This window comes from Talpa europaea, assembly GCF_964194135.1.
Source record: "Talpa europaea genome assembly, chromosome: 9".
NCBI lineage: Eukaryota > Metazoa > Chordata > Mammalia > Eulipotyphla > Talpidae > Talpa > Talpa europaea.
In genome coordinates, this window is record NC_140076.1 from 27,848,960 (window position 1) to 27,875,388 (window position 26,429).

At 47.7% G+C, this 26,429-nt stretch overlaps 3 protein-coding genes across 7 annotated transcripts in view; 1 reads left to right on the forward strand and 2 right to left on the reverse strand.

Annotated features, from left to right (window-relative positions):
- Nucleotides 1–3,299: 3,299 nt before the first annotated feature.
- Nucleotides 3,300–10,852, reverse strand: HECTD3 (HECT domain E3 ubiquitin protein ligase 3; the record flags this gene model as incomplete). Its single annotated transcript, XM_084242300.1, has 21 exons — nt 10,481–10,852; nt 10,118–10,278; nt 9,773–9,865; nt 9,559–9,694; nt 9,175–9,290; nt 8,975–9,088; nt 8,752–8,834; nt 8,161–8,326; nt 7,854–7,935; nt 7,097–7,279; nt 6,896–6,948; nt 6,654–6,718; nt 6,400–6,503; nt 5,788–5,907; nt 5,584–5,673; nt 4,502–4,708; nt 4,103–4,232; nt 3,945–4,019; nt 3,741–3,822; nt 3,551–3,622; nt 3,300–3,384 (listed from the first exon to the last, which is right to left on the reverse strand). The coding sequence occupies exons 1-21, from the start codon at nt 10,847–10,849 to the stop codon at nt 3,300–3,302; spliced, it is 2,586 nt and encodes an 861-aa protein (XP_084098426.1). The 5' UTR covers nt 10,850–10,852.
- A 2,039-nt stretch (nt 10,853–12,891) lies between these two features.
- On the forward strand, nt 12,892–16,227 carry UROD (uroporphyrinogen decarboxylase; the record flags this gene model as incomplete). Of its 5 annotated transcripts, XM_084241885.1 has the most annotated exons (10): nt 12,892–12,911; nt 13,582–13,694; nt 13,814–13,893; nt 13,969–14,031; nt 14,234–14,431; nt 14,549–14,710; nt 15,106–15,243; nt 15,417–15,517; nt 15,603–15,669; nt 16,066–16,227. In XM_084241885.1, the coding sequence occupies 10 exons, from the start codon at nt 12,892–12,894 to the stop codon at nt 16,225–16,227; spliced, it is 1,104 nt and encodes a 367-aa protein (XP_084098011.1). The 5 variants fall into 5 exon arrangements, with proteins under 5 accessions (XP_084098011.1, XP_084098013.1, XP_084098012.1 ...); XM_084241887.1 differs by lacking the exon at nt 14,549–14,710; XM_084241886.1 differs by lacking the exon at nt 13,969–14,031.
- A 2,906-nt stretch (nt 16,228–19,133) lies between these two features.
- Nucleotides 19,134–26,429, reverse strand: part of ZSWIM5 (zinc finger SWIM-type containing 5) — a gene marked incomplete at both ends in the record, with an annotated part of 128,187 nt that continues 120,891 nt past the window's right edge. The window contains 3 exons of the mRNA XM_084244169.1: nt 19,134–19,996; nt 20,668–20,749; nt 21,233–21,396. Of these exons, the coding sequence (XP_084100295.1) occupies nt 19,134–19,996; nt 20,668–20,749; nt 21,233–21,396 (1,109 nt within the window). The remainder of the gene's footprint in view (nt 19,997–20,667; nt 20,750–21,232; nt 21,397–26,429) is intronic.

Sequence of the window (26,429 nt, forward strand, 5' to 3'; positions counted from 1 at the left end):
ACTTTTAAGTGTTAATACCCAAGATTAATAAGAGTTTAGAAAATAGACCAAAAAAGAGTGAAAATTGATATGTCATACTAGATAGCAATTTGGCAGTTTGAAGATGCAATTTTAGGAAGTTATTCTAGAGGAATAAACAGGCATACAAGGATCTCTACGTGAGTATGTTTATTGCATTGTGGAAAATTTGTAAATAACTTCATTGTCCATCTCTAGAGGGTGTTAAATGAATAAAAAGTTATGAATATTCCTTACAATGTGGTACATGCAAGTAGTAAACATAATGGTTAAAATGAGTATCCCCCTTGTTCCAGTAACTATCATTTCCTGCTTGGGTTACTCCCTGCCTTCAGCCGCTTCCTCAAAATTCATTCTCTACACAGTTGCCAAAGAACAAATCTAATCACTTCATTCTCTTGTTTAACACCTTCAGGGTTGCTCAATGCAAAAATCCTAAGATAGGCCTCTACAGCTGGAGCCTCTCTCTCTCTCTCTCTGTCTCTGTCTCTCTCTCCCTCTCTCTCACCACACACACACACATACACTTCTCTTTTGGCCTTTGCACCTCATCGTTCTCCCTAAGGATTTAGCATTCCATTGGTTAGAATCATCCTGTAACACCACTCTCCACTTCCTTAGAACTCTTAAAAATATGCCATTAAATGCTGTTTATGCGATTGTTTAATAGCTATCTCCCATTAGAGTATAAATCCTCAGAGGACAGTATCAGTTTAGCCAGTTTTATTCATTGTGCCTATTATGGTGCCTGACATCGGTGCTTGAGACATATTGTTCACTGAATAAATGAATAAATGAATGATTAAATGAAAGCTAGCTACAAAACATACAGTATGAACCTAATTTAGTGGAAGAGAGACTAAAGATCATGCAGGCCGCACAGAAGCAGAGTACCTCTTGCAGGTCCTTGCTGTCTAGGTCCTTCTCTCGAGATGGGCAAGTTGCACCTAGGATGGCAGGACAAGAGCAGATTTCTGGGAAGAACGGAGATGGTAGGAGTGACTTCTGTCCTTTCAGCTCCTTGGGCCAGAAAGGGCTGCAGGCCCATGTGAGATGTCTTCCACGGACCACCCACGGCGCAGGGATGGGGAGCCAGAGAGGTTCAGCTGCGGAGATGAACTCAGGAGCTACGCCTCCGGGAGCGCAGTCAGGAGGCGCACAGCGCCACCTGGAGGAAGCGGTTTCCCAGCAGTGTCAGGGCGCGCCCTAGCGGACTGCGTGGGGAAGGCATGGGAGAGTGTTCGCCGTGTTTTCCAGGTGAATTCAAACAGTGCTTGAGGGTGACTGCGTTCACACCAGGTCTCATGGAGAGGGGCTGGGGCTACTTGTTCTTAAAGATTGCACCTTGGCCGTGTGACAATTTGGAGGCAGTGTGGGAGCTGAGTGGCAGCAGTGCTGCTCCCCGTCTTATGTCAAAAATCTGACCACTTGTTCATCAGTCATTTTTTTCTTTTTTAAAAAAAATATATGTATATTTTATTTATTTATTTATTTATTTTTAAATGCTCGCCATCTCTTTTTTTTCCTTTAATATTTATTTATTTATTTATACAAGCACTGGGTACAGTCAGAAGCGCGGGAGGGTGAGAGAATTCACCAGAGCCAGAGCCGGGAGCAGAGCAGACAGAAGGACCGAAGTACACTGCTGAGGGGAGCAGCGGGCGGCAGGAGAGGTCTGTGGGCCATGTGGGACCCTCCTCCGGTGGCCAGGGAGCAGCCAGGGATCGAACTGGCGCTGCAGAGGCTGCGGGCAGCTTCGCAACCCAGCGCTCAACTGCTGCACCACCGGGGAGGCCCTAAAAAAATATATGTATATTTTAAAGATTTATTTAATTATGCATTCAAGAACTGGGGTACAGGCCAGAGGTGTAAGGATGAGAGGATTCACCAGAGACAGAGTGGGGAACAGACAAGGCAGATTGACTGAAATACACTACTGAGGGGAGCAGAGGATGAGACAGGAGAGGTCTGCTGCACCATGTAGGCCAGCTCCCTGGCTGGGGATCGAACTCCTGCAGTGGCTGCCGATAGCTTCATAGTGCTGAGACTTAACTCCTTGTGCCACCAGGGAGGCCCATCATCGGTCATTTCAAGGTTTTTTTTTTTCCCTCTAAAATGTGAAGTTATTGCACCTACTTGGCTCCAAAAGGTGGACTCCCATTCTCCAGATCACCACACCTCTCCCAGAGGATACCAGGTAATATTTCTCTCTGCTCTTCTATATAATGGGGTCCTTATTTCTCACTCAGCTCCACATTTAATGTTTGTAACTGAGAAGCCACTCTTACTTGACCCACATCTACTTGACTCCCAGCAGGGACCTGAAGTCCTAAAAGTTACAGAAGGAAGCTGGAAGATTCTTGCAGGACAACACAAGCCCAATAAACACACTCTAAATGAATGAATTCTTCCATTTATTCAATTTTCCCATGTGCAAGACCATTTTTGATGGAGTGTCATGGAGGCCGTTAAGGGAGGGAGGACTAGGGCAGAGATGTGCTTAAGGAAAGTTTAAATTCTAGACTTTATTTTAGAGTTGAATAAATGGGAGCTATTTAAGATTTCAGGTAATTAGCCTTAAAATGCAAATTCCTGGAGTGGAATGGTAGATGGGGAGTCAGTATGGGTTGGTGGTCGCAGTAAGATTTAATGTTGAGTAGTTGTAGGTTCTAAGCCAGGGAAGGTGGTGCCACTTTGAGACTGGGTTGGAGAAAGAAAGCTCACATCTTGCGTTTGGAGAGAGAGGAGGAAAATACTATATGTGAGGAAGGGAGTTCTCAGCTGTTGCATTGCCCTTGGGGTAGGTGACTTCCTATTCATCTCTGGTTCCTTCCTTGGGGAGGAGCCTCCACTACCCTCCAAAGTTTTTAGTTTTGAGTCCAGGCAGAAGCCAGAAAAAAACAAGCAGAAAAAAGGAGGAGCTGGAAAAAATTGAAGCCAAGTCTATGGGCTGGGGAGCTAGGAGGCCCCCTTCAAGTTAGCTCAGGACTGGCAGCTAGCGCTGGATTTGTGGAAAATTCCCTCTCACAGAGGTTTAAATAACTCAGAAAGCAATCTCCAGCACTAGTAGCACTGTGGGTGCAGGGCTGGACCTGGGTCTACCCGCCGCCCCTAATCCAAATACACACGGGGGCAGTGCACACTGGCTTTCTCTGCTCAGGGAAGCTTAGGTTGGAAGTGCAGACCCCTGCTGGTCCAGGAAGAGTGTCTTCGCTCTGGCAAGGTCAGGTGAACTCATGCAGGCATGGTCCTCTGGCCTGTGGCTGCCCGCTAGCACCACCTCAGTCCTCCCAAGGGCTCATGTCGGTGTCGATGGCCACACAGTTGTATGCCGCATAGCGGAGCTTTTCCTCACACACCTTGGCACTGTGGGGGGGATGGAGACTGGATCAGTGCTCAATGCCAGGCACCTCTGTCACTACTAGGGCAAATGCAGCTCCATTTTGTGCACTTCAGTACCGAAGTCCCCCTCACCTGGGATGCCACTCCCCCTCCACTCCCCACGCTCTAGGCTCGAGTCTAGGAAACGTACCTGGCATAGTGTGGTAGGAAGAGGGTACTGGAGCAGGTGGAAGACTCAGGCAGCGCATCTGTGGTCTCGTAGCTGGGGGTGTGAAAGGGCCAGAGTTCAGGAGGAAGTGTAGGGACACAGGGCCAGGGTCTATGTGAGGAGAGGACAAAAGGCCAGCCACAGCCCCTTGGGGTCTTCCCTCTCCACTCACCCCAGCTTGTCAGGGTAGATGTAGATCCGTGCTGGCAGACGACTGCGGCCTGTGACAAAGCGCAGGAAGCGGCTCCGGTCCTCTGGATGGAGAAGGAAATCAGTGCCTGCGCTGATGGTGGGAAGATTCTACAAAGTCCACCCTGACTCTGTATCCCACAAGTGGAGTCGGAACCCAGGCATCACTCTGCTCTTTTCCACTGACCGTTGGTGAAGTTGCTTAGCGCCTCCCAGAAATACCGCACCCGTATATCAGTTTGCTCAAAGTCTTCAAACCGGGCTGGTGGAGAAGAGGCCAGAAATCATTCCTAGCACCCACCCTAGGAAGCCTCACCCCCACCCCGCACTGCCTGCCCCACTCACTGAGTTTACGCAGAGCGTCCACAGTGACCTCTGGGTCCCCGCACACCTTCTTCTCCAGTTCTTGCCAGGTCAGCAAATCCAGCACAGCCTGTGGTACCACCTTCAGCAGACCCGCCTGCATGGCTGCCACCTGGGAAGGGGAAAGGCCTGGCTGGGCAAGAGGGTATAACTCCCAGTTCATTATGTGGTGGGGGCACTTGGTCTCTACTCAGAGATTAGTAAGGAACATGGTATTTGCTCATCCCTGGGGCATCTCTGTGCCCCACGGATGAGGAGGAACGGGGGGCAAAAAAATGGTAGGTGCCAGAGTTCTGAGACTGGGTATTGGTGGTCTCTCAGCCTGGGCTCTGGATATTAGGGGTTGCCCAAAGTTTTCATTCTCATGGCTGTGGGTAGTACCTGCTCCTTGCTCTCTTCTAGCCGTGCCTTCTGTACTAGCTGGATGAAACGCAAACGGTCCTCATATCCCACCACGATGCCTGCGCCCCCAGGGATCAGCTCCACCATCTGCTGGTCACTCAGTACAGTGGTGAATGTCAACTCCTTCCCAAATTTGAACTCAAATGTCTCCTTGTCCATTCCTTCCATCACTTCCAGGAGCTTCACCTAGGGGTTGGAGAGAGGGGAGGTCAGCTTTTCATTGTGGAATCCTTGTTTTTCCTTGAGATGCTCATAGAGAAGCAGGAAAGACACCAGGCAAGGCCGTCCTCATGCAGGCAATGAGGACAGAGAGGGGCAGTCTGCCCCTAGTTGGCCCTGAAGGCCAGGGAAGTCATCTTGGAAGAAACAGCATCTAAGCTGAGATCTGAGTGATGACTGGGAGTCAGATCAGCCACAAGTGAAGTCATAGAGAAAACATACTGGAAGAAGGTGGAAAGTAAAAAGCCTGAGGAATCTGACTGCAGCCTGAAGGTGAACCAAGTGGCTAGAAATATAGGGGTCATGTAAGGCCTTTCTGCATTCTGCATTTTATCCTAAGTCTAAGGTGAAGCCACGAAAGGGTTTAAATGAGAGTATAATGAATTATTCTAGTTGCAGGAGATCAGGTGGGTAAAGGGACATTAACTTTTACAGTAAGTGGCTGAGTCAGAAAGGAAGGTGGCCTGAACCAGGGAGATAGGAGAAGTGAACAGATTCCAAAGAAACTTGACAAAATATGGGAGGTGAGGGAGTAGAAGGAATGCAGGATTACTGAGTGCATTGGCATGGGGAAGTATGGGTGGTAATGTCATTCCGAGATAAGGATTGCTGGAGGGCAATAGACTGTGTCAAAGACAAAGAGTGTGCTGAGCCCGAGGTGCCATCTTGGGACAGATGTCCAGTCAGCAGATGCATATATGGCCCCAGGTTTAAAAGACAGCTGGGGCTCGAGGTAAGGACTTAGAGGGTCACTGGTTGAAGCCAAGGGAGTAGGTGAGTCTTGGGGAACAGCAACCTTCTTCCAATGAGCAGAGAACACATTGGATCCAGGCTCTACTCACCAGCACAGAGTCCACAGCTGGGAAGTCCTTGCTCCAGCTCACCTCCTCACCAGAGAGCTGCTTCCACACAAAACCAGGCAGAGCCAAGACCTGTAGGACAAGGACTCACTGCTGTCTCCTCACCCTGAGCTCCCAAGCGTGGCTGGTCCTCTTCGTTCCAAGGGCCAGGGCTGATCTGGTGGGAGTGCTGATTAGGCTACTCACCAGGAACTCCTTACCCCGAAGGGCAGCGCCCATCAGTTGTCCAATCCACTCATACTTAGCAAAATCTCGGCAGGATGGGTTGGGGACATACATGTCCCGGGCCTCACCAGTGCCATTGCCCTGCCCCAAGACAGAGCTGTCAGTATGGTATCAGATGGACCCTACTGTGCTGCCCCAAGTTCCCTAGAGACTTCCCTGGGGTCCTCCCTGGTGGCCTAGGGGTTAAATCTCAGCACCATCACCGCTATGGCTTGCAGACCTCTCCTGCCTCACCCGCTGCTCCCCTCTGCAGTGTATTTCAGTAAATCTACCTGTTCTGCTCCCTACGCTGTCTCTGATGAATCCTTTCATCCCCCACACCTCTGGCCTATACCCCAGTTCTTCTACTCACAAATAAATAAACCCTTAAAAAAAAAGACTTCCTTGAATACTTTCCATTGGAGGCCCTGAATGATCTGCCTGTATAATGGCTGCTACTTCCCTGTCTGCCTAGAGGCTGACTCAGGCTATTCGGTTCTTTCTCTGCCCCCTCTCTAGCTCAGCCTTGGTGCCTAGGAGCTTTGTAGAGAGAGGAGAGCAGAAACATCTTGGAGAGTGGGGGTGGGAAATTACCTGGTTAGCTGTGCGCACAAAGAAGGGCAGAGGCACAGGGGTGTCTGCCGAGCTGGGGCACAGCTCCTCTGACATGTCTGACAGGCTATCCCGGAAACCACCCCCTGAAATGCCAGACAGGTGCCCTTAGCTGGGGCATTCAAGAGTGCATGTGGATTAATAAGCAGGTCTCCTATTTGGTTAGCTGGTGACCCCACAAGGCTCTACCACTCTGAATTGGGCAGGACCCTTGTAATCCTCCCTCTGGGCCTCACCTTGGTCAATGATTCCTTCTGCGATGAATTTACACTCCCACCACTGATCATAGCGCATGGGCCACCTGTAAGAAGGGGTGGATCTGTCATGTTGCTGGGCCAGCACTTGGGACGATTCAGCAGTCCAGTGACCAGCCAGAAATAGGGGTGACAGAAGGCTAATGGCAAAGGGTGTCAGAGGCAGTGTGTTGATTGGTGTGCACATGTGTGCCCCAAGCAAGTCCCTTACCCTCATGCCATACCTGTAGTCCAGGGGCTTTTCATACTTGTCAGAGGGCTTGAGACCTTCATAAACCTGGGGGCAAGGGACAGAGGAGGAACAGAGGAAAGTCGGTGTCAAGACCTGGCCCCACTATTGCCCAAAGACCTTGCTAGGCTTCCTCTGGTGAAGGCCCCTGTTCCCTTTACTAACTCTCCTTCAATCGAGCCCAGGTGGTCCAGACCTGGGTGAAGATTGCGTTCTTGCAGGCAGGGTCCTTTAAGGGGCAAGTTCTGTGTTCCATGGCAAGGCGCCGGTTGATGTACAGGAGTGGCCTAAAGGTGGGCTTGCTGCTCTCTGAGTCACGCAAGCACTGCATCACCAGGCCTGGTCGCTGGCGTGACAGCAGCAGGAACTGCTTCACTTGCTGGTGGGGAGAGGTGGTTTGAGCAGAACCAGAATGTAGTCAGCCTCTTTCCAGACCTTGGAACTTTTCTCTATACATGACCTGGTCCCACTGTTTCTGTCCAATTTATTCTGTTCCCTCCTCCTTGCTTCTAGTTCCTCCCTTCATCCAGTCATCAGGGGAAGCTTTCTAAAACAAAGAAAATCTTAAAATCTTTCTAATGGCTTCATTTGACTTGGGACAAAGTCTGTCCTGGCCCACAGTGCCCTCTGCTACCACAGCAGCTTCCTGCTTATTCATTCAAATGCCACTAGCTTCTTTCAAGTTATCTTTTGCTACCACTAACCCCCAGCATGTGCATTTTATGCAACTTGCTCTGTCCATGCTATCAACTCTCCTCCCTAGTTTCTATTTATTTCACACACCATTTGGAGAACAGTACTGTAAGAAACACCAAATTTTGACTATTTGTTTCTGTGCTCCCTGAGCCCCTCGAAGGTCCAGTTTTTAAGAACACTCTGCTGAAGATTGACAACTGCAAGAGCAGAAAGGGGGAGCCCCCTGTAAAGACCAGCAATGGGTGGGCCAGGCTCACCTTAATCTCATTGAAGGTGCCCAGTGTGTGGTCCCAAGCAGGTACCAGGTGGTGCAGGACGCTGTCTAGAATCTTTATGAATCTGTGGGTGGAGTGGGGGTAAAGATGCTTGCATAAAGAGTTTGACATAAATATAAGACCCTCTTGCTCCCCAACACACAGGTACAGAAGGCAGGGTCCAGGGGCTGCTCTGACCCTTGGAATGGAGCACCTTGCTCTTTAAGATCTTGGGGACCTCCTCTACACAGACACACAAGGCTCAGATGGGGAAAAGGGAAAGGGCTGGCAGGCCCCAGATCACAGCCACCTCTGCAGGAGAACAGCTCTGCGGTACAGTACTTCGGGGTCAGTGCCTTCCAGGCGTGGGTATCGCACCAGGCTGGTTGGCTGAAACAAGTCTGCATTCAATCCCAGTTCCCGTGCTCTAGATGACTTGATTTTGACGCCTCGAAGACGCACGTCAATCCCATCATCTGGGGGAAGGAATCAGAGTCAGGTCTCTTACTGCATCTGCAGCCTCCATGGCCCTCAGACCTGAGAATGGTTTCTTAATGCTCGGTTTTTTGTCACCCTCTGCCTCAAGAAACTTGGGAGCACCACGATCCTCTTCCACTCACCTAATTCTGAAGATTATATTCCTTGCTGTTCTCCTGTCCACCACTATAATTTTGGGATGCCTGAGGATGCAGTCCTCTTCCAAGTGAGCCCAACTACCTCTATAACTTTAAGACAGGCCTATACTAGGCACCTTCTACAAGGCTCAGTCCCAAAGCTTCAAATCCTGGAGCTACTGCCTTCGCCTCGCCTGCAAGCCCATCTCCTTCGCACCACACTCACTGCCAGCTAGCTCCTATATCTACTGTGGCTCCCCTTCCCTCCTGATAGCCTTAAGCCCTACCTCGGCACTCCACGATGCGGATCTCGATGATTGGCAGGTGGACCGTCATGTCGTCTAGGACACAGACATCCCCGATCAGCGTCCTGAGGAGATGGATGTGAGGCACTTTGGGTCCCCTGACTTCAGGGATTGCTGGGTTCTCACCCAACCTATGCTTCCAAGCTGGGCCAGGCCCCATTGCTAGGATCATGCCCCACCTCCCACCTCAGGTCAGCCTGCTCACTCGTCAATGCTCACGTCACTCAGCTTCTTCAGATTGTCCCCTTCACCCCCATAGACCACCACTCGCTTAGGCATAAAGTTGTCATCTGTGGTATCCACCGTGAGTAGTAGCTTCCTGGGGGGCAGGGGAGTATGTACATGGTTCTCTGTGCAACCATAGGCACGCGGCTCACCCACCCTGTCCAACTCAAGTCCACTCACTTGACAATGGTGCCCTTCTTCATGGTAAGCCGTACCCAGTGCTGGCACTGGGATCCATCGCTCTCCCAGTAGGTGTCTGCATTGCTATCTGTCAAGCAGGACACATTGAACTCCTCCTGGGGAGGGGCAGGGAGGTGGAGTCAGCATTTACCCCACTCCTTGCACCCGGCTGTGCATTGGGTTAGGGAGCACAAGAAAGAAAGCATAGTTAAGCTGATTAAAGGGCAACTGTTATGAAGGGAGGTGTCAAGGGAATCCTACAGGACATCCAAGGAGCTGGACTGAGTCTGGCTGTAGGGATTTGGGTTTGATCTTGGCCTAGGGGTAAGGCTTCTAGATCTGGCCTGAACGTGACCACACTTTAGACGGAGTCCCAGCACCTACCGTATATGAGGAAACATCTATGCTCTCCACATACTGCTTCACACTACCCAGGTTCTCATCCTCCCTGCCCACGTGGTCGTACAAGAAGTGGATCAGGTCTTCGTCGCACTCGTAGGTCCATGTCGGAGGCACATAGCTAAACAAGCCCAAATTCCTAATCAGGTAGAGCCCAGACCTGAGGGTCTTTCGCCTCATTCCATTCCAGCTTACTCACAGTAGCCTTTGGACAGCTTCCGTGTACGCCGCTGCTGGCTGAGGCTTCGACCCGAGGCGATGCGAGTATGTCAGGTCCACCACCTGCTCCCATCTGCGGGCACAGGGTGGAGGTGTGGGGTGGACACGGGAAACAAAACCGGGCATCCCTTACATGCCCTGGGGCCCTCTCCAGGGCACCTGCTCCTCCAAAGTACGCCCTCAGAAGCCACACCCCAGCTGCCTTCAGGTCCTGACCCTTTTCTTAACCCTGCCTCCCTTCCAATATCACATTTCCCTGCCAGACTAGTTGCCAACCCCTCCGGCCCACCACTGACACTATTCCCCGCCCCTTCCAGCGCAGGACCTGAGCACCCTGCGGTAGTCCACGCCGAAGAGCTGCTGCTGCCGCTGGAGGTGGTCCGGGGTGTCGATGGGCACGAGGCGGGCCCCGCCCTCGGCCGGGCGGCACACCAGCAGCCAGCCCTCGTCCAGCCCGCAGTCGCCCAGGTGTTCGGCCAGCTGCTCCTACCGGGATGCGTGGGGCCGGACGGCGTCAGGAAACAGCCCAGGGGCCCGCCCTGCCCTGCCCTGCCCTGCCCTGCCCAGCCCAGCCCAGGGCAAAGGGCACGAACGCTATGCCAGCTAAATGTGGGGGAGGGGAGGGGACCAGCCGGGGCGTCCCTGGCCGGGGAGTCTTTCGCGGAGCTCGCGACAGGCCCTGGCTCACCTTGGTCAGTTTCACCCAGAGCCCGTGTCCGTTGCACAGCTCCTCGCCCGTGGTGCGCACGCAGGCCCCGCGCCGGAGCTCGATGCTGTCGCGGGCCGCGCGGAGGGGCCCGTAGCCGGTACCGGCGGCCGGCCCGGTGGCACCCACACGCAGCCCCAGGCCCTCCGCTTCCCACACCGGGAGCAGCACGCGCGACGGGCCCGCCGGGTCCTTGTAAAGCTTGTAGAGCACTTCGCGCGGGACGAAAGCCAGCGCCGCGGGCAGCGGCCTCCCGGTGCGGAGACTCTGCGCCGCCTCCACCAGCAGGCGCACGCGGCCCAGCAGCAGCCGCGGGGACTCCAGCGCCGCGCCCCGGCCCGGGCCCGCCATGGCGAAGCGGCCGAGGGCAGCTCGGGGGCGATCGGGTTTCTGGAACTGCAGCCGCGGAGGCTGACCGGGCTTCCCACTACTCTCTCGCCCCGCCTTCTGCCAGCCTCGGCCGTAGGTTCTGGACTACGAGCACCCTGCGCGCCCGCCCTACCGCCCTGCGTGTGCGCACATCAGCCTTCTAACCCTCCTCCGTGGCTCCCAGCCAGCCGATGAGACCCAGGTTTAGGAGCTCCTGCCAGATCGACCCCCACCTCTCCATTTCCATCGCTACCACCTTTTATCCCCACTGCTAATACCCTCATTCAAATAATAGACCTGTCTGCTAGATCATTTTTCTGGTTCTCCAGGCCCCACTGTTTTGTCTCCCCTCCCCTAAGGAGTCATACTACCACCAGAGGAATCTTTTAAAAATCTGCGGGACATCCTTTCTGGATCCTCATCCTAGCGGCTGTATGAACAAAATGTTTGGGAAAATAACTCTTTTCAAACTGCCCTGCCACTGACAGGAGTTTTTAATCATTCCGGCTTGATCCTCGTTGTTACTACGGATCCCAGGACGCTACTGATCCTTTCTCCCTTCTCCCTGTATCTGAAGGAGTCTCGTGGGAGGTGGTGGGAGGCAGAAAATAGAAAAGAGGACTGGAGCTGTTGGAGTACAATTAAGGAGGAAAAGGAATCTCTGTTGTCCACCCTCCATTAAAAATAGAAGTTTTATTGAGATATAATTAATATACCATACAGTCCACCCATTTGAAGTATATGATTCATTTTTTTTAATATATTACATTTAAAAAATTTGGTAAGCTATGTATAACAAAATTCCCCATTTTAGTCATTTTAAGTGTACAATTACCTATTTTCAAAAGTTTTTAGTCACCGCAGACAGAAACTGTATCCAGTAAGCAATAACTCATTAAACCCTTTCCCAGACTCTGATAAACTCTAATTTACATTGTGTCTATGAATTTACCTATTCTAGATAGTTCATATAAGGGGAACCACAAATATTTGTCCTTTTGTGTCTGTCACTCAGGATAATGTCACAAAACTGTTAATAGTATGTATCAGAACTTAATTTCTTTTAATAGCTGAAGAATATTTCATTGTATGTACACTCCATTCTTTTTTTCCATTGGTGTGTTCATGGACACTTGGGTGGAAACTGTTTTCAAATGGTTATCAAGAAAGAATAAATGACCCCATGTGATTTTGACAGTTTTCTACTTTTTTCTGTAGCAAGTTGGGAATTTCTTCCTTCCTTTCCTAGATATTTATATTTCATAGCCACTAACACCAGATAAATGAACAAATACACCTCACAGGGCTTGCATGACCTGGAATCTGTAGGCATCTCCAGCCTCTTTAATTCCACCACATTGATCCTCTGGTTCCCATAACGGTCATGTGCTCTTCTGTGTCTTCTCTTGGCACACGCTGTTCTCTCTGCTTGGAAGACCCCACCATTTCCTCCGACTAAGCTAGGAGTCTTTGTTCTTGCTTCTAGCTTTTTCCTCTTAAAACATTTACTATTATGATTGCAGATTCTGTTTCCTCATCAGTCTGTAGGGGTTCTTTCTTATAACTGTAAACTCTGCACCTAGCATAGCGCCTGGCTCTTAGTAACATAAATATTTACTGATTTTGGGGCCCTGTACAGCTTGATTTCATAATCCACGGTATGCCTGGCTGGGCCAGACATAACATTGGTAGCAGTGAAAGTGAGACTTGGGTCAAACCTTTGGGATACTCAGGCATTAAGAGGAAAGCAAATTCCTCAAGCCAAGGTAAGGTGTAGTTACAGCGTAATTCATGCCCGAGGCATTTGTGGCTGCGTAGCTACAGCGGACATTACGGTGAAGAGCGGTAGGAGGGTCCTACTGGCAGCACCCTGGGCAGCCCTGGAGCTGTCACTGAAGTCTGATCATGTGACTTTCAACGTGGCGACCGCTTAGGCTCATTACAGGAAGGGGCGGAGCCTGGGCAGGGGCAGGCTCAGATTCCGGCTAAGTAGTGGCTGTATTCGCAGTTGCAAACAGCTTATCATGGAGGCGAACGGGTTGGGGTGAGTTCTCTGCGGTGTGGCCAGCGGGGCTTGTGACTCGAGTCTTCCAACTCCGAAATCTGCCCCTGCACCTCCTTCCCCCACCCTGTAGAGTTCCGAACCCGAACCCCAGTCGCTGGAACCCTAACTCCTCCAACCTTGGGTTCCAGAGACCTTCATCCCAAGGACCGCCTGGCTAGATTGCACCCTAGCCCCCCGCCCCCTCCCTCCTACCTTCATTTATGATATGCCGCCGGGACTTTATAATCCTCAACTGGGATCCCTATTTCGGGACTGTCAACTCTGATCCCTCCTTGTGTACTCCCTTGCTCTTCCACCCTCCCAGTCTGGGTTGCCTCCAAGCTCTGGAGCAGCCAACTGGTACACCCTACTGGTTCCTGAGATTCTGGCCTTATAACCCTCAAACTTGCTGGGTTTTCATGAAAACCCCCTTCCCCCACCATTGAAGTGGGGTTCTCTAGGATTGTGTGTAGGGTAGAGGCCCCAGCGCTGGCCCTTCTGGTCATCCTGATAAGCAAAGAGGTGCCAAAATGGGCGTGGAGCCACAGCTTGGAAACTGGCCTGGGGAAGGCAGATAGCGGTGCACGTCTGAATCTGCCTTAAGAACTCAGGCCTTCCCCAACCTCCAGCCTAGCTTACTGATACCTACCCCCTCTCCCCACCACTCCAGACCTCAGGGTTTTCCAGAGCTGAAGAATGACACATTCCTTCGAGCAGCCTGGGGAGAAGACACAGACTACACTCCCGTTTGGTGCATGCGGCAGGCAGGTCGCTACTTACCAGGTCAGGGTTTGGGCCTAGGGTTCTAGGTAAAATTCTGGAGGGTGAAAAGGTTTTGAAGGACGGGAGGGCTCTAGAGGTTCCTTAAGGCTGAGCCCTGCCTTCCTTTCTTCTGTCTACAGAGTTTAGGGAAACTCGGGCTGCTCAGGACTTTTTCAGCACCTGTCGCTCCCCAGAGGCCTGCTGTGAACTGACTCTACAGGTGAGGGGTCCACAAGAGAGGAAGGGATTTGTGTCCTCAGCTGCCACCTAACAACTTGTCCTCTATTCCCTACAGCCACTGCGTCGTTTCCCTTTAGATGCTGCTATCATCTTCTCTGACATCCTTGTTGTACCCCAGGTACCTGCTCAAACCTAATTCAGAAATGGGTAAAAAGGGGAAAAGACAATCACAGCTCAAGATAAGCATTCACTGGATAGAGGGGAAAACTTAGGCTGGAAGAGATGGAGTTTTATTCTCCTTTCTTTCCTGCCATGGGATGAATACAGCCTATCTTCTTGGAGTTACGGATTGTGAACCCTGGTATTTTTTCCCCCTCTAGGCACTGGGCATGGAGGTGACCATGGTGCCTGGCAAAGGGCCCTGCTTCCCAGAGCCCTTAAGAGAAGAGCGGGACTTAGAGCGCCTTCGGGATCCAGCTACAGTGGCCTCTGAGCTGGACTATGTGTTCCAGGCCATCACCCTCACTCGAGAACGGCTGGCTGGACGTGTGCCACTGATCGGATTTGCTGGTGCCCCAGTAATAAGGGATAAGACAGGGGTTTGGGCATGGGGAAATCACCCTGACAGGTCTGGTGTGGACAAGTGGTCAGTCTGGCTTCTATGTCTGTGACATCTTCTTTGTATCCTTCTACAGTGGACTCTGATGACATACATGATTGAGGGTGGCAGCTCAAGCACCATGGCTCAGGCCAAGCGCTGGCTTTACCAGAGACCACAGGCCAGTCACCAGCTGCTTAGTATCCTCACTGATGCTCTTGTCCCATATCTAGTGGGACAAGTGGCTGCTGGTGCCCAGGTCAGTCCCGAGGGAGAGACAAATAGGCTGGGGTTTAGTCTACAAGGACCGGAAGTAACAGAGTTCCATACATTTGTGAGGGTAGGCAGGTGCCTGCTGTGAACTGACTCTGCAGGTGAGGGGTCCACCTGCAGAAGGGTGATCTCCAATGATTTGGCTGGAGCAGCCAAGCCAAATATTGGCAGGGGGTGCTGACTGCTCCATGTATTTAAAGACCAAAGCTAGCACTGGGATCTGGAAAATCTTTTTTACTGGAACTGGGTTTATAGACTTAGGCATTATCAGGAGTTGAAGTCACTTGAGGGAAAATTGAGGCACGTTCTGTGTCTAGAGCCTGAGAGTCTTCCCCTTCATGTGTTATGTATTTTTTTTTCTTCACCACCTCTTGACTATAGGCATTGCAGCTCTTTGAATCCCATGCAGGACATCTTGGTCCACAGCTCTTCAATAAGTTTGCACTCCCCTACATCCGTGATGTGGCCAAACGAGTGAAGGCCAATCTACAGAAGGCTGGCCTGGCACCAGTGCCCATGGTAAGGCTGGGGATGGGGTGAGTGAAGGTGGGCCTCTGGAGCTTTCAAGAGTAAGCCTACATGGACTGAAGTAACCGCTGGAGGGCAGCAGAAGTACAACAAAGAAGTACAACAAAGGTTAATGGGCATAGCAAGGCCCTCTAGTAGCCTTAGAAACCTGCCCTTTCCCCTAGATCATCTTTGCTAAGGATGGACATTTTGCCCTGGAGGAGCTGGCTCAAGCTGGCTATGAGGTGGTTGGGCTCGACTGGACAGTGGCCCCAGAGAAAGCTCGGTGAGTCAGGGAGGGGTAGGCCCTTGAAGTTGAGGTGGAAGGGCCATATATGCAGTCATCAGAACGTGGCACTAACTGCTTCCAGGGAGCGTGTAGGGAAGACGGTGACCTTGCAAGGCAACCTGGACCCCTGTGCCCTGTATGCATCTGAGGTAACCACCACAGTCCCTGTGTATGTCTGTGAGTTCATCCCTGTGCAGTCTCTGATGGCTGTGAGGGGCTGTCAGCTCAGCCTTGTATGTATTACTATGTGTGTGTTTTTATTAGTTGTGTATTACTGTGTGTGTGTTTTTATTATGTCTCTCCCTCCCCTCTACTCCATACACCCCATGTGGGCTCTTTGAAGGCAGGAATTTCTTTTTACTGTTGTTATTAATCATTGTTTTGTTGGTGCCTGGCTCATACTAGGCATCCAATACATTTTGTTGAATGACTGAATGAGTAATGCTGAGTTGAAGCATGCCTTCATGCATGTGTGTCACTATTGTGTGTAGGGAGGACAGAAGTTATGTTGGCTTTCCTATAGCTGGTCCCTTTTGGTCCCCCAGGAGGAGATTGGGCGGCTGGTGCAGCAGATGCTGGATGACTTTGGGCCACAGCGCTACATTGCCAACCTGGGCCATGGACTTTATCCTGACATGGACCCAGAACATGTGGGGGCCTTTGTGGATGCAGTGCACAAACACTCACGTCTGCTTCGACAGAACTGAGTGCCTTTCCCCTCAAATTCCACTAACACAGACGACTGATTGTTTCTAGGAGAATAAAAGTTCCAGATCTGGTGTCTAGCTTGTGGTTTTGTTTGTGAAAGATCTGTGTCCTTATCTTAAATCCTTTCTTAGCCTCTGCTCCTTTTTGCATCCTATCCTACAAGACATGGGAGCTCAGATGTCAGTGAATAGATACTGTAGGACCATTTTGCTCTCAGAGCTCTAATCCCTACAGCTATATGGGGATGGATAGAGCATTCTAGCAGTTGGAGCTGTGACATCTGCAGAGAAATGAGGTTCCCATAGCATGCAAGGCTGAGCTGTCAGGGCTTTGTGTCAGGGGATGTGGAGGAAAGTATAGATCAGAGAGTGGCACAGAAGCGGCTAGAGTACTTCAGAGAGACTGTTGAGAAAGATGGAGTCTAGATGAGCAGGGAGAAGCTGAGGCCTTCAGCTTTCACCCCAAAAGGTAGAGTGGATATAAAAACTCAGCTAAGTTGCTTAGGGTTAGAATCTTAGACTTTAATCACCAAGATGAGAAGCCTCTGAAGTTAAAAGGCCTATGACACTCAGAGTCTGCTTTACATTCTTTTCTGAGTAGATATTTAATTTTCCCAGAATCTTGGATTTCTTGCTGATCATGTTGGTACCTACTTCCTGGGAAAAGGTTCTGAGGTGCTGTGAGCTCTACAGAGGGGCCTACTGAGGCAGAAAATTTCTCATTTGTCATTCAACATTTACTTAGACGACTAGGAACCCACTATGATATAGGACTAACTAGTTCCCATCCCAGCTAGGGCAATGCGGAAGGGAGAGAAGGGGCCCATTTATTGAGAAAACACAATTTCTAACTTTTAGAAAAATGATCTTTTCTGTGATCCATGATTTATTCATAGAAAAGCACTGTGAGTTCACACACTTGCTAAAAAACGGCAATTGTGATACAGAAATGGGAGTGGCTTCTCTTTTTTTAAACCATACTATTGGGCTGAGATATTGCAGGGGCCCAGACGTTGTAGGGGCTGGACAATAAGACTTCAGTAGCCACAAACAGCAAATACAACTTAGTGATTAGTGTGGAAGAAAAAAAGAAGTGACAGTTTGTCAAAGAAAGGAAAATAAAGCAGACGGAGAAGTCCTTAGTTCACACTCTAGCTATACCACCCCTGCCCTATCACACTTCATCCCCTACTTGGGAACTAAAACATGGAACAGTAAAACACCAAGACACTGGCATCCAAATGACTCTTCTGAATGCACTTGCTACCTTCTATAACAATTCCAGGCTGAGCATGATGGGTCAGGAAGGTAGCAGGAACATGACACACTGTGAAGGTCAGCCAGGACTAAGATTGGTTGCCACCAGGGCTAGAAACTAGTCAGAAAGGGAAAGGCCAAATGCATTCCAGCCCCAGCCTCCAAATCAGTGACCAATGGGGCTGTGACAAAGCAGGCAGAGGAAGCTTGAGGTAGAAAGGCAGGGGAAGAAAGCAAGTACAAGAAGAGAACCATGGAGCTGAAGTAGTCACTCTTAGGGTAGAGGAGACCAGTGTTGAGAAGTCTGTTTGGTGAGAATGGTGAATAAAGGAGGCACAGATATGTGGAACATACTTAGCTGGTGAGAGACGATGGAATGAGGAAAAGAGCTCTGGTAAAAAAGAGAAGGTATGCATTCATGCAGATCCTCATATGAATCCACACACATACCTACATGTTGAAATGCACAGTTAAAAAGAAATGTCAACAGAAAGCAGGCATATACACAGAATACATGTTTACATACATGCACCTGTGTGTGCCCAGATATACATACTCTAAGCATTCACTGATGAGCCGTGATGAGCACAGACACACATATGTATTCTTATGTTCCCAAATATGTATTCCCTCACATGGAAACCCACAGTTCAGCAGATGGGTATTCATATAGACATAGACCTCACAGATACATACAAATGTCTGTGCACAGACAGGCATGTACAGATGTATCTGTGTACACAGACACATGTACTTAGCCGTACAGATACATATACACACAAATACAATGAAATGAAACCAGACACTCTAACACAAAGGTGATCAGTGTATATGTATATGAACTCTGTGACCTCCCAGACTTTCACTTTCTCCTTACACTTGTTTCTTGGGAGCTCAGCAGCCTCTGAGAGAGGCTATGACGCAGAAGCAAGAACTTGTGTCCTCATAGCTTTGTGAAGCAAAAGTCTAAGTCCAGTGCCGGCGTCTGCCTTCACCCACCATGGGGCTACAGATACCCCATCTGTAGGCTGGGCTTTCTGCATAGACTAGACTTGTGATTTATGCAAACTGGCCTTTTTCCTCCCTGTCATCCCCACTCTTCCACTGCCAACAGCATATACTCTGCAAGGGAAACCTGAGAAATGGTTGTGAGTCTCCTCAGAAAACAAGCCTATCTTCCCACCCACAGCTACTTCAAGTACCCATCAAATTAGAACCAGAATTATAAATAGTTACAACTTTACAATGTAATTGGCAACACAGCTACTATATTATTTACAGCATTATAAATGTTTCTGTTTCTCTGGTTAAGCAATCCCTGAGAAGGAACAATGTTCTGTGTTTGCCAAGGGAGAGAGGGCCAATGCCCAGGACACGCAGGATATAGGGGCGTGAGGTGGCATGTTGTGGGGTTTCTGATCAATCTGCAGGGCCCAGCTCCTCTAGGAACAGTAGGCTTTAATAAGAACCTGGCCAAGGCAGGCATATTGGCTAGAGTTAGACTCTCCCCTTGTTTAGCCCTGTGGTCCTTTGGTTTTGGCCACAGGTGCTCAGAGTGCTCTCAGGGTGGACAAATGTTTCAGTGTCCTTGGCCTGACCTGATGGTATCTGGAAGCCCTGGCTGCCCCAGCAGTGAGCTGTCTGCTTTCTCAGCCAAAGCGCTCTCGCACCAGCAACATCAGCTTTTTCTTGCCTTTGTAGATTTGTTTGAGGTTGTCAATGAATTGAGCAAACTGCAGGTGGCCATCCTGGGGCAGCAGGAAGGTCTCCCGAGCCTTGCTCAGAAACTCAATGAACTCTCCATAGTGGCGAGGGCTGATGTGTGTCAGGCGTGAGTGTGTAGTGTTGATGTAGGCATTGATGGTTGCATCCAACAGCTGGCGCAGTGGAGCTTTGTCGGTGGACATGAGCTTCCCAGAGCTACGACGGCCTGGGATGCCAGCCAGGCCAGGTGCAGTCACAGTGCAGCGCCGTAGGATGTCTGAAAGCACTGTGGCACAGTGCACACTCTTCACCACCAGGGGAATAAGGGCTGCCAGCTCATTCTTGCCCAGAGAGTGGCTGAGGGCACATGCCCAGAGCACATCATTGATGGCAGGGTGGGTGTCCTGGTTGTAGGCCAGGTTGAGATGGCTCATGGCCAGTGAGGCCAGCTTGAAGGCACGTAGCGGGTAGCCACGGAGCTCCATGTAGCGGGCGATGGTGAACAGCTGTGAGTGGGTCATGCCTCCAGCGGCAGCATCAATGGCTATCTGATAGGCTGCCTCAAAGGCAATGTGGTCTTTCTCACAGAGCGTCAGGGCTGACAGGGCACAGCTCTGTGGATCCTTCATAGCACACTGCAGAGCCAGGGTGCGAGCACAGCTAGCCAGCTCCTCCCTCTGTGGATAGTCAAGACTGAGGCGCAGGATAGTGGTGTGGGATACGGCTGTGGCAGCCACAATGCTGGTGGCCTCTGTAGGGGTGAAGAGTGTGTACCAGCTCTGCAAGATGCTCACCAGTGCACGCACACCTGTCAGGGAGAGCTTGAACTCAGTTGTGATGGTCTGGGTTCCAATCCTGATCTTCCCAGATTACCATTTGGGGACAGAACTTGGTCTATAGAGATGAGTTCTCCCTCCTCAGGAGCCTTGGGTTGATCAGAGGCAAACCAGGGCAAAGGGAGCATCCCAGAAGGTCAGACCCTCTGTGGGGTCTCCCCAGCCCTCCTTTCCCCAGGTCAGAGGGTTGAAGGACTCTACAGGTACCCAGCAGAGCCTGTAGTTTGCCTGCCCCAAAGCAGGGTTGCAGATCTGCCTGGGGGTTCTAGACTCAGGAAAGTGTCTGGGATCTCAGTGAGGTTCTGAGTTTCCAAGTTTGTTTGGGGTTTCCCAAAGCATGAATAGGAATTGGGATGAAACCACTGGGCCAACTACCTCCCAAGGGAACATTTGAGGATTTGGTAGCTGAAATATTCTTATATACATGTCTCTGATCAGAGTCAAAGTACTGCTATCATCAGGTGATGGTCCAAGCAGTGAGTGTGGAACTTGGGATGGCTGAGCAGAGGCCCTACCAGCAGCCCTATCATCTTTTAGGCTGTCAGTAATAGGAATATGAGAGCTCTAAGGAGTCACTGTCCTGTCCTAAGAGTAGGACTGCAAACTCCTTTCCCCTTGGGGCAGGGGGAGGTGGCAGACTCACCCACTTCTGTAGCACATGTCACCAACCACCGCACCATCTCCCGGCGCCTCCAGTTAAGGGTTGATAAGGTCATCCTCATCACCTAGGCAAAAAAAGAGGCATTCCCAATGGGTTAAGTATAACTGTTAAGACCTCCCTCTCCCCATTCCCTTTGCCACTCATTTATGCAACAAGTAGTTATTGTTTGTTTACATAGCCATTTCTCCTCTGTTAAATACAGAGTAGTTTGTTTAACTTCTCCTCCACCCCTCTCACCAATCAGAGAGGCTTCTTTGATGACCTGTAATAAATGAAATCCTTAGTACCACACCTTATTTACCTGGAGGAATGAGGGTGGGGTGGGGAAAAAAAGGGGACACATGGAACTGAAGGCTGCACATTGCTTCTGGTTTTAACTTCAAAACAGAGCCCAATTTATAGAGTTCTTACCTTGTGCTTAGCCAAGAATTTGTGTTCTGGGAACATAGAAAGAACCAGACTCTGCTCGTGCCCAGTCTCCTTGGTATCTTATATCAACTGTCACTAGGCCATAAGCCTACCTGTAACCCCATCTCTTCCTCCATACCTGTAATCCTAGCTCCAGTGCCACGTTGAGTAGGGTGCTGTCAGTACTACTGTCTGTGGGAGTAGCTATCTTGAATGCATCTTGGGCCAACTTAAAGATGAGGGAAGAAGAATGGATGTGCTTCTGTATCGCTTCCAGGATTGTTCGGAGCCTCAGAGTATCCCCTATAAATTGCAAAGAGACAGGGCAGGTAGGCACAGGGTCTTCGTACAATCATCCCCAAACTGTGTGTCAGCTGATCACAACAGGTACTGGCTAAACTGACTACCATCAATTCACTGAATGCTTCTGAACATTACCATCCCTTCTGGGTGTCAAACTATCTCCGCTGAACCCAATGGATATTCCTTCTTTACCCAGTTACTAGTATGGATTGACTTCTCTCCACTTTTTAATCTGCTTCTAACCCTCACCCTCTTTTCCCTCAGGCACCTTACGTGCTCCAAATAATTTTCTCCAACACCTGAAATTTGAGAGCTACTCACACAGGATTATTGCCACAAAAGCAGACCAGTACCATTGTTTGCCTCACTGCAGGTCCCTGGGGCAAAAAGAAGCTGGATACAACTTCCTACTCAGGAAGCAAGGAATTTATACAAAGTACTAGTGTAGAATCAAAGAATATACCACAGGAAGAGCATTATACCATATGAAATGAAGGTCACTGTATGAAGGTAGTTAGTACATAAAATATTGGTCTACCTCACAAAGGAGTAAAATGTGAACTAAGGATAGAACAAAAACTAGGTCTTATGTTTTATAAAAAGGTGTAATGATAAGAATATAATAGAGGCTTGTAGTAAAATGCATTGAGTGCTGAATCCTAACAACCAGATTACTAAGGAGCCCCTAAAATGCATTGAGAATTGAACCTATTTCAGCTGTTTACCAGTTCAGTTACTTAATCTATAAAATGTAAATAATAAGATTTTAGGATTGTTGTGAGAATCAAAAGCAATTGTGTATAGTTAATACTCTATTTCACTTTTATAAAATAAAGGTATATATAGCATGTGTGCATACAGATGAATAGAAAATCTCCAGATAGATTTATATCAATGTCTTAGTGATAGTTATCTTTGGGTATCAGGGCTATATTTTTCTTCTGTCATCTTTAAAAACATTTTAAATTATTAAGTTTTATGTTATTAGATCAATTTTAGCTTTACAGAAAACTAAGCAGAGCACAGAGAATTTCCATCCATTCCCTCTCCCTCCTTCCATTTCCCCCTATTATTAACATCTTATATTAGTTTGGAATACTTGATGAAACAACACTGATAAATCTTTAACTAAAGTCCACAGTTTACATGAGGGTCCACTGAGTTATACAGTCCCATGAGTTTTGGCAAATGCACAGAATCAAGGATCCACCATTACCATATCATTGCTCTAAAAGCTGCATCTTCTGTGCTCCACCTATTCTTGCCGAGGAATCCCTCCTGAGGAGACTACTGATTTTCTTACTATCTCTGTAGTTTTGCTTTTTCCACAATGCTATATACTTAGAATCACAGTATGCAACCCTTCAGACTGACTTCCTTCACTAAATAATATACATTTAAAGTTCCTCCATAGAGTTTTGTGGTTTGATAGCTCATTTTTTTTTCATTATTAGATAAGAATCCACTGTATGGATGTACCATAGTTTATCCATTCACCTTTTGAAGGACATTCTGACCCCAGTTTTTTGGCAATCACAAATAAAGTTACTATACACATTTATGTGCAAAATTTTGTGTGGACATAGTTATCAACTCACGTGGGTAAATACCTAGGTGCACAATTGCTGAATCATACATAAGACTATATTTAACTTTGTATAAAACTGTTGAACTGTCTTTCAAAATGGTTGGATCTTTTGCATCCTTACAAGCAATTTGTGAGCTTTAACTTGCTCTGCAAGTTTCAACTTTTCTCAGTACCATTTGTTGAAGACTATCCTTTGTTCTTTTGTCAAAAATCAATGGGCTATATTTGTGGGGGTTTATTTCTGAGCTCTGTGTTCTGCTTCACTGATGGATTTTTCCACTCTTTTGCCATACCACCCATACTGTCTTGATTACTGTAGCTTTACAGTAAGTTTTGAAGTCAGATAGTGTTCTCCAACTTTGTTGTTCTTTCATATTATGTTGGCTATTCTAAATCTTTTGATTTCCATATAAACTTTAGAAAGTGTGCATCAATATCCACAAAATAACTCCTGGGATTTTGGCTGAAGATGTATTGAATCTATAAATCAAGTTGGGAAGAACTGACATAATAATGAGTCTTCCTACCTATGGACATGGAATACCTATTTATTTAGATCATATTTGATTTCTTTTATTAAAGTTTTATCACTTTCCTTACTAGATTTTGTAGGTGTTTGGTAGATTTATTTTGAAAGGTTTTTTTGTGGGTATGTGTGCAAAATGTCTATTGTTCATTGCTGGTATATAGGAAAACAATTGACTTTTGCATATTAGCCTTGTATCCTACAAATTTGCTATAATCATTTATTAGTTTTCTCTTGTTGATTCATTGGGATTTTTTATATAGACAATCATGTCATTTGTGAACAAAGAGTTTTATTCTTCATTCCCAATCTGTATACCTTTTGTTTCCTTTTTTGTCTTATTGCATTGCTATAACTTCCAGAATGATGTTGAATGGCAGTGGTGAGAGGGGACACACTTGTCTTATTCCTGATCTTCCAGTTTCTATCCATAAGCACGATGGTAGCTATAGGGTTCTTTTTATATGTTTTTTATAAAGCTGAGTTAGTGTTCTTCCATTCTTAGCTTGCTAAGAATTTTTTTTTATTATGAATAGGTGTTACATTTCATCAAATGTTTTCCACCATCTATTGATATAATCATATGATCTTTCTATTTTTCAAAAGGTTTATTTATTTATTTATTTATGCATACAAGAGCTGGGGTACAGGCCAGAGATGTGAGGGATGAGAGTATTCACCAGAGACAGAATGGAGAATAGAACAGGCAGGCTGACTGAAATACACTGCTGAGGGGAGCAGCGGGCGAGACAAGAGAGGTCTGCTTTGCCATGTGGTTTCTCCCTGGCTGGCCGGGGATCGAACTCATGCTGCAGAAGCTGTGGATTGCTTCATAGTGTGGTGTTTAACCCCTTGAGCCACCAGGGAGGCCCATATGATCTTTCTATAGCCTCTGGATGTGATGATTACATTAACTGATTTTCAAATGGTGAATCAGTTTTGCATACCTGGAATCCCATTTGATTGTGGTATATAATTATTTATTACACTTTGTTGTAGTCAATGTGCTAATATTTTGCTGAGGATTTTTACTTTTATGTTCATGGATGAAATTGGTCTGTACTGTTTTTATCTGATTTTGGTATTAGAGTAACGCTGGCCTCAACTGATGAATTAGGAGTGTTCTCACTGCTTCTATTTCCTGCAAGAGGTTGTAGACAAAGGGTATCTTTTTCCTCAAATATTTAATGGGACTTACCAGTGAAATTGTCTGGGTCAAATGCTTTCTGTTTGAAAGATTATTGATTCAATTTCTTTATTTATTTCTCCATGTATGAATTTTGGTAGACAGTTATTTTTCAAGGAATTGGTCCATATCCTCATTGTATATCATATTTGTGGTCATACAGTCTTTTATATTTCTTTGTCATTTTAATATTCATGGGAGCAGTAATGATGGCCTCCTTTCACTTATATTAATTTATGACTTTTTTTTCATGGTTAACTTGGCTATAAGTTATTAATTTTACATTCTTTTCAAAATCCACTTTTGTTTTCACTGACTTTATTTCACTAATTTGTTTTAATATTTATTAGTTCTTTTCTTCTGCTAGTTGTAAGTTTATATTGCTCTTCCTTCTCTAGTTTTCTAATGTGGAATTTTATCCCCCAGTTTATTGATATAATTTACATATAACATTGTATAATATTAAGGTGCACAATGTGATTGAATATGTATTACAAATGATTACCACAATAAGGTTAACAAAACCATCAACTCACATAATTACTTTTTTTTTTTTTGGTGTATGAGTTGAGAATATTTAAGATTTTTTTTAACACGGCCTCCCTGGTGGCGCAAGAGGTTAAGCACCACACTATGAAGCAATCCACAGCCTCTGCAGCACGAGTTCAATCCCCAGCTGGCCAGGGAGAAACCACATGGTGAAGCAGACCTCTCCTGTCTCGCCCGCTGCTCCCCTCAGCAGTGTATTTCATTCAGTCTGCCTGTTCTGTTCCCCAGTCTGTCTCTGGTGAATCCTCTCACCCCCCACATCTCTGGCCTATACCCCAGCTCTTGTATGCATAAAGGAATGGATCTTTAAAAAAAAAAAAAGATTTTTCTTAACAAGTAGCAAACATATGATATTATATTATTAACTACAGTCACCACCTTGCTGAACATAAGACTTCCAGAAGTTATTCATCTTACAACTGAAAATTAGTACCCTTTGGCCAATATCTTCCCATTTCTACACTTTTAAGTCCTTGGCAACCAAAATCTAGTTTCCATGAGTTCAGCTTTTGTAGATTCCACATAGAAATGTCTTTCTATGATTTATTTCATTTAGCTGGATGCCCTCAAGGTCACTCTATGTTGTTGAAAATGACTGGGTTTCTTTCTTTTTATGGCTGAATAATACTCTAGTGTGAGTGAATGTGTATTTGCACTATGCTTTTGTTTTAAAATATTTATTTATTTATGTACACAAGAACTGTGGTATAGGCCAGAGGTGAAAGGGGTGAGAGGATTCACCAGAGACAGAGTAGGAAGCAGAAGAGGTGGATCGACTGAACTACTATTGCTGAGGGGAGCAACAGGCAAGACAGGAGAGTTCTGCTGTGCCATGTGGATTAGCTTACTGGCTGGGTATTGAAATTGTGCTGCAGTGGCTGTGAATAACTTCATAGTGCTGAAACTTAACCTCTTGCATCACCAGGGAGGCCCTGTACTATACTTTCTTTACCCATTGTGAATAATGCTGCAAAGCAATTAACCTGGGAGTGCATCTACCTCTTCAAGATAGTGATTTTATTTATTTTGGACCATCACCAGAAGTGGGATTACTGCACATATGTGGTAGTTTTACTGCTTTTCATAGTGGCTGTGCCAATTTACAGTCCCACCAACAATGCACAAGGTTCCTTTTTATCCAGGTCCTCACCAGCACTTGTTACTTTTTTTGTTTGTTTGTTTTT